The sequence below is a fragment of the Plectropomus leopardus genome, chromosome 8 (genome assembly GCF_026936395.1).
Source record: "Plectropomus leopardus strain MGB_pleo_1.0 chromosome 8, ASM2693639v1, whole genome shotgun sequence".
Classification (NCBI taxonomy): domain Eukaryota; kingdom Metazoa; phylum Chordata; class Actinopteri; order Perciformes; family Serranidae; genus Plectropomus; species Plectropomus leopardus.
In genome coordinates, this window is record NC_142183.1 from 8,037,102 (window position 1) to 8,052,102 (window position 15,001).

The 15,001-nt window shown below is 36.7% G+C and overlaps 1 protein-coding gene across 2 annotated transcripts; it reads right to left on the bottom strand.

Moving 5' to 3' along the window:
• Positions 1-1,040: 1,040 nt before the first annotated feature.
• Positions 1,041-13,197, bottom strand: tmem144b (transmembrane protein 144b). 2 transcript variants are annotated; one of them, XM_042493681.2, is made up of 12 exons: positions 12,967-13,196; positions 12,702-12,869; positions 11,910-12,032; positions 10,836-10,935; positions 10,534-10,614; positions 10,352-10,430; positions 10,041-10,120; positions 8,028-8,146; positions 7,532-7,651; positions 4,401-4,498; positions 3,076-3,129; positions 1,041-1,847 (listed from the first exon to the last, which is right to left on the bottom strand). In XM_042493681.2, exons 1-12 carry the CDS (start codon positions 13,055-13,057, stop codon positions 1,764-1,766), a joined length of 1,197 nt encoding a protein of 398 aa, XP_042349615.1. In that variant the 5' UTR covers positions 13,058-13,196; the 3' UTR covers positions 1,041-1,763. The 2 variants fall into 2 exon arrangements, with proteins under 2 accessions (XP_042349615.1, XP_087936955.1); XM_088080829.1 differs by lacking the exon at positions 1,041-1,847 and adding an exon at positions 2,482-2,614 and having other exon boundaries at positions 12,967-13,197.
• Positions 13,198-15,001: the final 1,804 nt, after the last annotated feature.

The window sequence follows — 15,001 nt, forward strand, 5'->3', positions numbered from 1 at the left end:
GAGGTATTTCATCGCTATAAAGAGTCCTCACATAAATCTCCATCGTCTCTGTAATAGAAAGACACATTTGAAATCGGTGCAACATGATCAAAGTAAATTGAAAAAATGACGCTTTTGCTCACTAGGTAGAAAATCTACAACTATCAGAATGCAGCGCACCACAGCAGATCAATAAACACTCCGGCTGATGGGTGACATCAAACACGGACTGGTCCAAGTAAAACAATGGCAGCCGGCGATCTTGCATTCAGTTTAACGGTAAGCTAAAACATATTTCTGAAAACCTATGAGGCAAAAACTAGACAAATCAGTAGCAGAATATTGGTTTATATTTGATCAGCTCTCTTTAGTATTACAGTTTTTTCACTGTTTCACAGTTTTCACTGTGCAGAAACCAGGATGGTGCCCTGCACTTCCTGTCTGCAAACTACTATAACTAAACATATTGTAAAAATATATTTCTGAAAACAATTCAAAAGAGAAATTGGCAGTGCAGTAACAATCTTGATTTCTATTCGATCAGCACTGCCTAGTTTTAGCATTTGATCGGATTTCGGTCCGAGTTTGAGAGCACGCCAGAGAGGGAGGTATGTCTCTTGATCCAGCTCTTTGTTTGCAGTGGCAGCATAGGTGGTGGCTAATATGAAAATGCAAAAGTACAACTTTTAGGACAAACAACCGCCTGAGAGCCAGCAAAACACTGCCATATGCCGTACATTACTTTATTTAGCTGTGTGCCAGTGACATAAATTATGACATTTGGGGGTGGGGGCATGTTAGACACTACTAAGAGGTTTACCACAGTTCATTCTCACATGCTAATCACATTGTTTTGATACAAAGCTAGTTAAAAATTGGTGAAGTATCCCTTCAATAACCATTTTAAAGAATGTTTTCTGTAATATTTAGTCCTACTTGTGTAACATACAGTAACAAAACCTCCTCCACCTCCTACATATTTGAAATTAACTCCACATATTTATTCAGAGAGGACACTTCTATGCCATCTATTTTCATTCATTAGCAAACACAGAAATCAATTATTCAAGAGAAAACTGCTTTAATGTCACAACACTACACACAAAGTGAGCTCCACAGGGATACCAGACATGAGCTGCATGAAAATCACCTGTATTGAGCAAAATACATAAATGTATAGATTCCTGTATGTGGCAAATAAATATCATTTTTTAAGCAGCATGGGTTCATAAGTATGTGTCAGTATTGTGCATTTTTTGATAGCAACATGTGTGAAGTGACTCATATTGTCATACTTTCCACAAAGAAAAAAAACAGTGACAAACAACCACCATGTCAGTAATAAATAATAATGTGCATTATCTTGGTAGGACAGGCTCTCTAAAACAAATGCTGGCTTGTGAGCGATGTGTAAACATGTCATGTGGGTATTGGGTGAGTAGCAACTGAACAAAAGACAAAATGTGACAAAACTTGTTTAACAGCAAATACATTTTAAACAACATACATAGTTCAACAGCAAACTTCCCCTTTGAACCTACCAGAAAGCATGAGGGTCATTCCTGGAAGACACTGCCACCAAATGTTTGAGTACAAACACTGCTGCTTCAAAATGACACTTTCCCAGATTTAACAAGGAAAACTTCACATTCAGCTCAACCATCATGTAATCTGGTTTATTCAAATGTGGGTTCAAAGAGTTTTATAAAACCAAGGACATTTTTTAGTAGATATGTGTATATTATCATTAATTACTAGATGTTTTCACTCAGCCTTCTGCATTTTTATAGCTTTGAGATGGCAGTCAGCAAGGACCCGGTCACCACGACGCAGGAGGCCAAGAAGAAGATTAAGCAGTTGCCCAACCCCTGATGAAGAGAAACAAAAACAAGTGTTTAACATCAGCTATGCTTATGCTCAAAATGTCAGGGCAGGCAAGGGCAAACATGCGACCAAGGCCCAAAAAATTTCCATTAGGAGAAATGTGCTGCAGCTTCAAAGGGAATGCCAATTTAAAAATGTAAAACAACACAACGGGGACATACTGTAAATGCCAAATGCTGCAGAATTCAAATACATTAACCAGCAAATAAGGAAACAATACAGAGTTAATTCCTCAAAACCAATGTGTTCAAGGCCTACAACCTCACGCAACTGTCACCTCAGCAAACATGTAGCTTTTAATTACTTTTCAGGTTTGTATTTTTCTCTTTTTGTATGTTGTTTAGTTTTGTTTTTTTATTATGTAAAATGTCCCTGGGTCTAATCAAAGAAACTACTACTGCATTGCTGTAGATTCTATTATTGTTATTATTATTTATAATAATAAAAAAAACACAAATCACTAAATATGCCATTATAAATATATGTAGCATGTTATCCAGTCAACATAATGGAAGTGCTCCAAGCTTAGGTGGATCACTAAGTAGAACCATGCTAATGCTAGCTATGTTAATCTGTTTGTTAAAGAAATAGTCAACTGTAAAAAGATTACGTACCTTTAAATGTTTTCTCTTTACTCCACTTTTCTTTCCACCTCAAAAAAAGAGAAAAACAGTCGTCTCTCGCTGCGAAAAATCGCACTCTTCCTCGTAGCGCTCCCCCCGAGAAGCCTGGAGAACTTCTGTTTTGTTGACTGGATATGCAGTATTGAATTTGATTTTAAGGTTTGTGTTATTTATACTTCACATTGTTTAAGAAGCTGCAGCAGTGTCTGTTTTTGCAGTATGTTTGTTAATGTGTTTGTTTCAGCTTTCTGCAGCACTCTTTTTCTTTTGTAGCATGACTCTGTTGTACTGGTTTTGCATTTACATATACATTGGCATCATTTGCAGCATGTCTCTTAATTTAAATGTTTCGGGCTGTTATAGCCCGTTTGCTCTTGTTAGCCGCCGCAGATTTCATCCTTTTCATTTCAAATTCATCTGGACAGTAGTTTCAGCAGCTAACCCTTCATTTGGATAAGGTCATGTTTCCCATAGTTAACTGTGTGGCTGAACTCTCCCTTAGTGAGTCTGACATGTATTAGAGCAAGTTTACAACCAAAGAATTGCGTCGATCGAGATTATTGATCACAATCAGTGTCGTTCTCCTTACCTTAATCTCTTTGAACACCAAAGATCCCCACAGTGCTGCAACCAGACCATATCCCTACAAAGAAAAAGAACAAAAAGTAAATTGTGACTTTTAAATCTTACACATTACTTATTGATACTCAATTTTTATTTATTTGTTTATTTTTTTTACATTTGCCAATGAGCTAAGATCCAAAAATGGGCTAACGTGACTGCAAGTTGGGGGTTTTTTGTTGTTTTTTTTCAGTTGCGCTTTACATACACATGACCTACATTCTAATGTGCATTCATTGATAGTTCGAATTGTTATCTGTTAACTGTCTATATTGTCCTAACAGCCATTAATAGATCTTTTTCTTTGAGTCTGTCCAATACCTTTAATTGGGACAGTTTGCATTGCTTTTGTGAGGGATTAGGATAACAAGGAAAACATCTAAAGCTCTTCTGGGGGCTCATATAAACAGTCATGTTAGATTAAAGTTGTAGTTGGTAACTTTTATGATAAAATAACTTTTCATATTTGCTGTCACATTATTCACAACACTGCAGAGGGAGCAAAGAGAAATCTGTGGAAAAAATCATGTTCCTCTGCTTACTCTATTGCCTTTACACTTCTAATGGATTTACTGCATGTGAAGGAAAATGATTGCAATCTGCATCTAATCAGACCCTGATCAGGTATTTTTTGCCATTAAAGGCTGGAGGTCGAGGAGGAAGGACATCTTTTTTTTTTTTTTATACTTTTTTCAGACTATAGTGACAATTTTAGCAAATATGATACAAAGTCATTTCATAAGAGTTGCCATAGGTAGCTCTGATATTTAATAGTGTTTGCCTGAACCACACTACATTCTTTCTATTATCAGGCCCTTTTAAAACATGAAAAAGCATTCGTGAAAACATAACAGTGTGAGGGAATATGAGATGCAAGATGGGACTTCAACCCACCCAGGTCCATGAGCTGCTTTATCCATCAGACAATAAGTCCGGCTACACTTCCATTAAATATGGGAAATATTAGAATAGTATTGGACTATTGATTATTTTTAATTACCTCCTGCTTTGAATCTCAACAGAAAAATCATGCTTGTATCACTGGATAACAATATGTTAGATGTGAAAAATAATGTCTGAACTGACCCAGTAATCAAGCTTAGGTCTGCTGCTGGAGTTCTGAGTGTCTCTAATGAGTTTCATCAGCCTATTCAGGGATAATGACATGTTAAACATAATTAAAATCTCTGAAAAAGACTAATGATTGAGTGTTTGTACTTGATTTAAACTGATCAGCACACTGCTCAGTCCAGAGGCCAACAAATGGTGACAGTCCCACTAAGTTGCACTTACTGCAGTGACAATAGGAAAAGTGATGACTGCACTCAGGTAGTTATTGGCCAGGAACCAGCTGTATGTGCCCAGTGCCCACATGGTTCCAGCAAATAGACCTGTGGAGTAAGCGGAGAGTGCACGTGCTTGAGTCAAATATAGTGCAGATGAAAAACAGGATAAAAAGTAGAGTTCACAACAAATGTATGTATAGCAGAAAAACAAGAGGTGACAGGAACTAAATTTAGGCATTTTTTTTAGGTTTTACATATGCACAGTAAGGGTCGACTGAGATTGTTTTTTTCAGGGTTGATACCGATTATTAGTAGTTAATGAGACCAATATTTGGCACTGATATGCATTTACAATAAAAACAAAAATCTTTGTGTCACTTTATTATTTGGCATATGACAAACTCCAGTACAAAACAGTTTAAATGCCTTTAGTAAATGTTTAATCAAAACTGAAACTCTCATCATCAAATAGAGCAAGTTCCCTGCAATTTTTTTTTTATAAAGTCAAGTTAAAATTCAAATAAAAAACAAATAAAAAAAGAAATCTCCCTGAGGTTTTAGAAATTAAAAGTTTCTCCCAGACTGACACTTTCTTTGCACTTTACAAGTAATATCATTATCTACCACTAAAATAAAACGTTGATAAAAATGCCAAATATTGGCCCCAGTAATCGTCCGACCAATAATCTGTCAACCCCTTGCACACAATTAGGCAGGGTTAGGCAAACCAATGACAAATTTAAGATTTTGTGGATGCAATGGTCAAGCTTCCCATCACATTACGAAATTAAGGTCCACTCTTCAGCTTACCCACCAAGCTGTAACCCAAATATAAGATCTTTATTCAGAAACCACACTGCATGCCAAATTTTGAGCTGCAGAGGACAAGTTTGCCCCCGGTAGTTTTCCATTAATCAACACTTCCAAGCATCCCCTGGATGGATGTGTCTGCACATGCAGCCTGGCGTAAGACACTGCTGCATTTTATTCTCTCCTTCCTGGTTTGGTTGGAGTCAAACTGCAGCTATTATTAGATGTTCGGGTGGCCCCTGGTGCATGATGGTTCAGTGGTCACACTGTAACCAGGTCTCTCAGTTTTTAGACTCCCTGTCTGAGTTGAACAGTGTGATAGACAAGATGCCAGCTCTGAGGTAGCGGCTTGTGGTTTCTGTAGATGTGTTTAAAGCCCTTTGAGGCAAATTCGTGATAATGGGTTATATAAAAGATTTTATAACTTGGCTTGCATTAACTTGTATCTGCAACACCCTGTGTCACAGGGCTCCCAGCCTCTTTGACTTCTGGTTTGTTATGCCTCATTCACAAGTTGAAGTCTGAGTTTGAACTAACACTAATTCCTTTTTAAACAGTTCATTTCGTGTCCTAATGTAGTATAAAGTATCCAGCATTTGACAAGCAAAAAAAGCACAGCTTTGTGAAATGTAAGAAATATTCTTTCATATTTCCCTGATCATCACTGGCATGAATCATTCTTATCAAGTTATTTCTGTATGTAAATGAATAGCCAAGCCTTATTTTCTTTGTCATGTTCTGTATTTTTTTAAGTTAAAAATGGTGTCAGGTTACTGCTCTTGAATAAACTTTTTTCAAAAGAATATTTACACAAATGGCAGATTGTCTGCCTGTCTGTACCGTTCTCATGAATGCGATATCTCAAGAAGGCCTTGAAGGAATTTCCTCAAATCTGGCACAAACCTCCACCTGGACTAATCAATGAGCTGTTCAGATTTTAGAGGTCAAAGGTTGAAATGCAAGGTCACTGTGACCTCAAGTTGGTCTTGCTCTCATCAATACAATCTCAAAAATGCCTTGAGGCAGTTTCCTCAAATTTGGCACATATATCTACTTGGACTCAATGAGGATGCTTGGATGCACAAAATACTATGGTTTTTGCTTTTATACCAAAAAAAGATACTGTTTCCATTTCCCCAATGCTCCCATTGCTCCCGCAGCTTGTAATTTTTCTTCTTTGCATATGTACAGGATGCTTTTACAGTTTCCTTCTGGTGGTGGACTTGTTGAAAGAAAACCTGATAATATCCAAGTCTTCTAAAATGTTTAAGGGTACATGTGTTTCTTCTTCCAACCAGAAATGTGAGCTATTCTGCATGCATTTTTTTCACAGTTTTGCAAACCACTGTTGAGTTAGTTTGCGTACAATGTATTCATGACAACACACAGCTGACCATAAACAAACAAAAGAGGCCATATGTTACAAACTGCAATAAAATCCAAGGTTGAGACGCATATGTCCAAATAATGCCATTAAAACCTGAATAATACCAGCATATCCCAGGTCTTAATTGGAAAAAACTCAATTTAGAAAAAGGCTTAATACGGAATACTTAAAGAAAATATGCTGTTTACTTGATCCTCATTAAATTCAGAACATTGTCTTATTCAGAATAATCTGGGAAAATTGGTGTGAGTGTAACCACAGCCATTGATGGACTGTCCAGATTTTAGTGGTCAAAGGTTAAATTTCAAGGTCACTGTGACCTGAAGTACGTCTCATTTTTGTGAACCCGATAACAAGAACTTTGAGAACAAGAAATTTGGCACAAACATCCAAATGGACTCAAGGAAGACCTATTTACATTTTAGTGGTCAAAGATTAAAAGGTCCCTGTGACCTCAGAAAATATTCTTTAGGCCACAATGCAAGAACTTATACGCTAATTACAACAAATTTTCAATGTCATTTAATGTTGATGAAATAATAATGTTCTGCAAAAGCACTTTTTGGAACACTATACAATGCCATACTTTGGGAGCATAAGGGTGGAGATTTGGTTAATAAATAATACTTTAAGGATTCTTGGTAAGAGGAAACTTCTTGCAGCGATCTTGTGACCTCTCAGATCTACTTTGGGATCCTTTCAGGGGTCCTGACTGGGAACCAGTAGTATGACTGACTATCCGAGGACTTATAGGGTGAAATGGCTCAAAAAGTCCTAGAGTTAAATAAACACCTCATTGACCTTCATCAGTGCTGAATACATTAGATTGCACAGGTGCACCTAATACAGTGGTATCTCTGTAAGGCAGTTTTAGTTTAAATTAATAATGACTCCAAAGATCATGAATATGTCACAAAACTGTCTGATAAAGTGTGCGTTACCTGGCAGGATGACTCTGGAGTAGACTCTGGGCCTGTTGTTCATGGCAGCGCAGTAGATGGCAAAGTACACTGTGCTTGCTATAAAAATGCCAGAGCACTGGGCAAAAACATAGTCGAGGTCTGTGGAGAAGTTGAAACAAGAAAAGAAGTTGAAACAACAATTTGTGTTGATTCCTGTTGGTTTGCAATAAAAAAGTTTAAATAAATTGCTTTTCTTTGGTTTTACGGGCGTTGGTCAATAAAACCAATATGAACGTAAGAGCTGAAGCGATACAAAGGAGAAAAGAGAATTTTTTATTAATCCCTGAGCTACCCAGGAGTCTCTCAGGAAACTGGATATTAAGACTGGTTCACTGCAACATCCAGAGATATTTATATACGAACAGTGTGACACTTTTTTTAAACCTGAGAGGATTTTTTTATTTACTTTTTCTTCTTCAAGTTAAAGTAAGTACCCTAAAGTTAAAATAAATGCAGTTATCAAACACAACCATACCATAGACACTGGCTCCATGGAACATGCTGTCATGGCAGGACGAATGGCTCTTAATGTAGAAGACGGGTGCAAAGGAGGAGCCGTACAGCACACCGGACAGAACAGCAAGCACGCAGCCTCTGAGAAGATAAGGAGACACTGCATGATAGATGGAATTTAAACATCTTCTGACACACTGTTAGATTTGTAACACAAGGTTTGGTCATTGCAAGATTGATACTTATGTAAATTAAATATTGCATTATATGTGCATTTTATTTCGAGCAGAGAATTTAAGGGTGGACAATAGGGACTGTGCATTCCTTATATAGATGAAACTAAGTTCTGAATGCTTAATTCATTCATGATTTTCTCTCACACACCCTGTTTCTTCCTAATCAGGCTGATTATGGGCTTTAGCTTTTCCAGTTAAACCTATCACATTGTCAGGATATATCAACAAATCATGTTGATGCTGCCAAACTTTAACTCTTTTTGTTTTTTGTTTATTTTTATTGCAAATGTGAAAAAACAACAACATATAGATCAATAACAACTATTCACTATGTAATGATGTGGAAGTTACTACAATTATTTTTCAGACAGAAGAGTGCAGGAGGAGCCAAAAAAAACCAAACAAAACAAAATCAGTTGGGGCTTGTTGAGTGGCCCATTGATTTGAAACGTGATGGCAGATGATGGACTAGAAAAACTGTTTTTTAAATTTACCTAAAAAAAGAAGTATCAGAAACAGTGTGAACATGGACAGTATATGTTACAGCAGGAGCTGAATCCCATATGATAGTGCATACGGCATGAAACCCACAGGACAGAGGGAGATTGTCAGGGTTACCCCCTCACACATATTGTATTGCAAATATTGAACATGTTTAATAATTGAAATTGGTGCAGCCAGGATGAACTTTGGAGCAGATCGGGAAATGAAAAAATATCTTCCTTGACATATCTCACTTCAAAAGAAAATCTAGCAAGATGATCTTTATTACCATTTGCTTTGCAGTGATTGTTGTTAGGGGGGAAATCAGCGGTGCAGCTGGTCAGCAGCTTTTCAATGAGAACAGCCTCTGGTGAAAGCCAAGAGTGGGGATACTCAACCTGCTTTGCTTGTGGGCCACTTTTGCAAAATGACTAGAGGCCAGGGGCCAGTAACAGCAGCCCCATACATGTGTCGAGGATTTTAGAGGATTTCTGGGATTTTTTTTTTTTTTTAGATTTTTTTTGGCTTTTGCATTTATTAGAGATAGGCAGACATAGCATGAAAGGGGGTGAGAGAGAGGGGATGACATGCAGCAAAGAGCTGAGGCCAGAATCGAACCCGCGGCTGCTGCAGCAAGGACACAGCTTCTGTACATGGGGTGCCCACTCCACCAACCGAGCCACTGGGCGCCCTATATTTCTAGAATTTTAAGACGTTTCTTGGATTTTAGAATATGTCTAAGATTTTAGGACATTTGTAAGGCTTAAGGATGTTTGTGGTATTTTAGGACATTTCTGAAATTTTAGGACATTTTCAGGCATTTCTAGGATTTCCAGACATCTGTAAGATTTTAGGATATTTGTATAATTTTTGGGCATTTCTAGGATTTTAGGACATTAGGGAGGGGGGTGCAGGGGATCCTCCACTGGCACTTTTTTCATAAACAAGCCCTATTTTGATGCTGTTTTATGCACATTTGCACCTTATATATTCTAAAAGTACAAAGTCAATTCCCTGTCTGAATCACTTTAGTTTTACTGTGAAAAATGGTTAGGGGGCCTCCTGGCACCAAATCGGAGGCCAGATTTGGCCTGCAGGTCATAAGTTGAGTATCACTGTCCTAGAGCTTCATTTTAAATATTTGATTTTATACTCTATCCTTGAGATTGTTTCTATTGATAATTTAATCCATTTCGATGTTTGATAAATCTTCCCTTGTCTTTGGTTTTACCTTGCAAGAACAGTATTGGTTCACACAGGTAAGTAGCACAATATCTGTGCACAGTGTTCACTGACTGCTAATGAGATGCACTCACATTAATCGCCTGGTCTTTGGTCTGATGGCATCTATCCAGAACTCTGACAAACCTGGTCCATAGCTGCTTGAATTTGTTCTCTGCAGGAAAAGAGCAGCATCCAGATATAAAATCATGCTGTCTCTCTGAACAATGACACCATCAGAGCATACAAGACAAAGTCATCACAACTCACTTTGAGAAACCAAAAAGCTGGAATTGATTGCCCTTGAGAGAACATTGGTAAATGGTTCAAATGTGTGATTTCAGAAATGACTTTTTGGAAAATGGTGGTGAGAAAAAATAACCTAACATCCAATCAATGCCCTCACCCTGTCAAGAAGTAATGGAATCGATTCAGACTCTGGATGCAGTTCCACGTCCGTCTTCACAAAGAAAAAGATCAGGCCACTGGAACAAACACAAAAGACATGTCTGTCATGCATAACAAAACTGAAAACTAGAAACCATCAATGTCTTTTTTGTTCATTCTACTTCCAAATGTGCAGTTCACCTGAGCAGACACAAACCAGCTCCACAGTAATTTAATATCGGCCTGGAAACATCCTCAGATTCAATCCCAAACCAGCCAAATCTGTAAAAGACAAACAGTACTCAGATAGTCTGATTCTTATTATCCAATGTGACATTATCATCCAATATATTGACATATTAATACAATCCCTGTGTGGGGTGACATCTCTATTTTAGGACCCAGTGACTGCCCTCACTGGCTTGATTATCTCAGAATGCTCTTATTTAAAGTTACAAAAAGAAAGAGAATTCCTTTGAGGTGCATAAAATAATCTGACTCACCTTGAACTGGCCCAGCCCATCAGTAATGTAGAGGCGCCCCAAAGTAAACTCCCAAGACCGATGCCAATCGCTTTAACAACTGGAATAACTGTTATATTACCTGTAGGTGACAAGAAAGTTAGCAACATGCATGTCTTTTAGAAAGACTGGTTTTGTCTGCCAGATTAAGTTGGTGACAAAGAAATGTGGACAGCAGAGATACTGAAATTGCTTGGGGTCACTTTTGCAAAATGACGGGAGGCTCAGGGCCAGTTAATAGACATTAAAGGAATATTTTACCCACAAAATAACCATTTGTAAAACAGTTAGTCATGCCATGTTACTTCAAATTTGTGAAGAAAACTTTGTTTTTCTCCTACACGCCTCCATTAAAAATGGCAATATATTGGTTTAGTGAATGATAGGGACCACGTTTAACAGAAAAACTATATCAAAACATCCATTATCAAACTTTCACATAAATTGCACTGTTTAATCTATGTTTGATTTATCCAGTTGTATGCTCAGTACTTCCCAAACGTGCATTTTGTATAAACTCTGCCATTTTATTTACATTCAAAGTGCATTCCCAATGTGAACCAATTTACTTTATCGTGAATTAGAATCTGCCAAATGTGGCCTACAGGCCGCAAAATTTAGTATTAATAGTCTACAATCTCTCCATGTCAACAACACAGTGACACAAACTGCAGCAAACAAATTTCTTGGCATTCGAAACTTGGTAGAAAAGGTCGAAAATGTTAAATTTTATTATCATACAAATCTGGTTAAATGTGTAATCTGCTCAGCCCCGTTGCTTTATCTGGATGTACCTGATAAACTGGCAAATGGAGTTCGGCACAAAATTGGTACACTGTCACAGACATCAAAAGTTTGTCATGTCTCACAGAAACAGTATCAACACCATCATTTAAGGAAGGACTGCTGCAGATGGAGTCTTTAAATATCTTAAAGCTGTTTTAAATCCGTCATGCCTGACCCATCTATGCTTGATATAGAGACCAAATTACAATCAACCAAATGAAAAACACAAGACTGATCATGGTTTACAATTTTGATTTTGTGAGACAATACCTGTAGCCCAGATAACACCTCCAAGCATTGCAAAAGGGTAGAATTTAGGTGAGTGAAGCATCAAGTCTCCGACCATGGATACAACCCATATCGCTGCACAGTAAACCCACTGGAAAAACATACCTGTAAACACAACACAAGAAAATCAGCATCTATGCCCACAAAGTCTCAGATTTAACATCTTCCCATGAAAACATTTAATAATGTGAAATTCTAGAGTTGGGATAGACAGATTATTGGCCTGGCTGATTATTGGGCCGATATTTGGCATTTTGCCGATTATCTGTATTGTCTTATTTTGACCACCAATTAATTTGAAGAAAAAGTGTGCCTATTACACTCAACCAGCACAAGGGAAAGCAGTCTGCAATGCATGCAAAGAAAGTGTAGGAACTTACACTTTAGGGAGCTTTATTTATTCATTCATGTTTTTTTTAAAAATTTTTAATGAAACTTTATTTTTAAAAGGTTGCAGGGAACTTGCTGTATACTTACTTACTCACTGGATTTTTAAAGTTTCAATTTTGATTAAACATTTGCTAAAGGTATTTTAACAAGGTTTAGTTATATTCCAAATTTTGACATAAATATTTTCATTTTTGTTTTAAATGCACATCGGTTCCAAATATTGGTTATGTTTCATTAAGTACTAATAATCGGTATCAGACCTAAAAAAAACAACATTGGTGGACCTCAAATTTATGTCCACACAGACTCAGTTTTAACACCATATTCACATGAAAATATTTAATAATGTTAAATTCCAGAGTATAGAAAGTGCTCCATGCTTACCGTCTCCTGTCTCTATTCTTTTGACAGGAACTAAATTGCTCCCGTACATCACCACAACCACCACATTTGCAGCAATTCCGTAGGCGAAATGAGTCATATTGGTTGAGTTTGAGCTGAACTTGGATGTTTCAAAGTTGCCAGCTGCAGTATTTTCGCCACCTGTCGCATCTGGAAGAATTTTAAGACAACAAACAAACAGCCAGGATTGATGATTACCGGAACACAGCAGCCTCGGGCACAGTCAGACTCATTTTGGGTCACGCACTTTGTTCAGCAGCATGTTGGGCGCTTTGACAGCTCACCAGCAGTAATGTGGTCACAAATAAAAGAAAAACTGGGTATTTTACTTCGAGCATGTCAAAACCAAATATTTGTTTTGAGATGGAGCCGGTGCACAGTGTTAAAAACAGCGGAGCCGGATGCGTGTGTGTGTGCGGTGGGGAGGAGCGGCGCTCCGCCAGGTGCTGCCAATTATCTCATCACTCCATCTGACACATGATGGCTGCAGCGCACAGGCGCATAACAGCAGAGATCCAAATATTACAAAACTGGTGGGAAAGAAACGCTCCACTATGAAAGCTAACATCATGTCTGTTTTCTGACATCGTTTTTTTGTATTGTGGGCATTTTTTAATATCAGGTTTAAATACATTTGTTGCAGTTTTACTCTCATGTTTTTAGCTTGCTGGAAAAATATGAAATGTGTTGGATTACCTTGATATTAAGAAGAAAAACACCAAATAAACAAATAATTGAATCAGGCTTTCAGAGTTGGAAAGTAACTAAGTACATTTACTCAAGTACAGTACTTAAAGTTTTGAGGTACTTGTACTTTACTTGTTTATACTTCTACACCACTACATTTTTGAGAAAATCATTCCTCCTTTTATTCAGCTACATTTATTTGATAAATTTAGTTACTTATAATGCAAACTATTAGAATAAGATAAAATTGTATTAATCCCAGGAATGAAGGAAAAAAAAATAAATAAAGGATTATTTCCCTACAAAATAATCCCACAAATATCTGTCAATATCAAACAAAAAAATATTTAATTGTAACTTTTTTTGAATAATTATGTCTATTTAATTTAATGCTTCTCACCATGAGATTTTACTTACAATCTCACTCCAACAAAAACAATAATATAATAATATATTATATACATCAGTATGTTAGGCAAACATAATAACATCAATTAATCAAATAATAATTTCATTTCATAATCATTTATATTTATTACCATGACATGGTCAAAAGTAGTTTCAAACAATTGCATCCCCTCATGCCAATTGCTATTGAATCAAAGAAAAAGTGCATATATTATTTGGAAATTCAGAAGTTTACCCAGCAGTGTATAAAGTAGGGGAGAACAGGGTTAGTTGTCGCATTCATTATATGTCCTCCCTAGAGGGTGCTGTTGCTTTATTGAAATTTTCAGAATTGGGGTCAGAGGTCACCTACAAGGTAATTTCAGGCATAAGACACATGGCATTCAGTGGCAGAGACTTTGTTGTGTTTTCCGTGTTAAACTGTAAATACCAATCTCACTGTGTTTTCACTTCTACTTGTTCTTCTAGTCGCCAGCAAAAAAGCTTTTAAAAAAATTGGGGTTAAAAATGGGGCTTATCATATTTTCTTTGGGATTTGGTTTCTCGTGTGTTGCTTTTTGTTTTGTTTTATTTAGATTTAGATGAATGAAACATGCACATATAGGAACAATTTTCCTGCTTACGTTCTCGCAATGCATTAGCTGGTTTATTTGTTGCATTTAAAGGAAAAATGGAACTTTTAAAATTTTTAGATTGCTTCCAGTTTTTATCTTTCACCATTAAGAATAACAGAGAAAACCAACCTCATATTGTGTGACAACTGACCCCACAATGGGGATGGTTGTCACAAGTGCACATATTATATTTGAAATGGCATATCTCTGAAAAGAGTAAGCTGAAGGAGAGCAAAGTCACTCCATTCCTTCCTGACAATTTAGATATCCATCACACATCATAGATAATTTTTTAAGGATACAGTTTTTTTTGTTTTTATTTAAATTTTATTTAAATGAAAGTAAATAATAATAATAATAAAAATGTGATGACAAACACCATTCATCCCTAATTGAAAATGGTTCCACCCTTACTGGCTGCATCATGAACGTGATGTTTTTACACATTAACTAATTAAAAAATAATAATCAATTACTGTAAAATAATATTCTGAACTTATTATTCTGCATAATCAGTGCCTGCTTTTACTTTTAATACTTAAAGTATTTGATGCTAATACTTTACTTTCTTCT

Coding starts and splice junctions, on each gene's coding strand:
- tmem144b (XM_088080829.1), bottom strand. CDS start 13,057: ATGCTCGAAGTAAAATACCCAGTTTTTCTTTTATTTGTGACCACATTA. Junction 8,147..10,040: donor CCAAAGACCAGGCGATTAAT/GTGAGTGCATCT, acceptor TTATCTTCTCAG/AGGCTGCGTGCTTGCTGTTC. Junction 4,499..7,531: donor CTCCAGAGTCATCCTGCCAG/GTAACGCACACT, acceptor CTTACTCCACAG/GTCTATTTGCTGGAACCATG.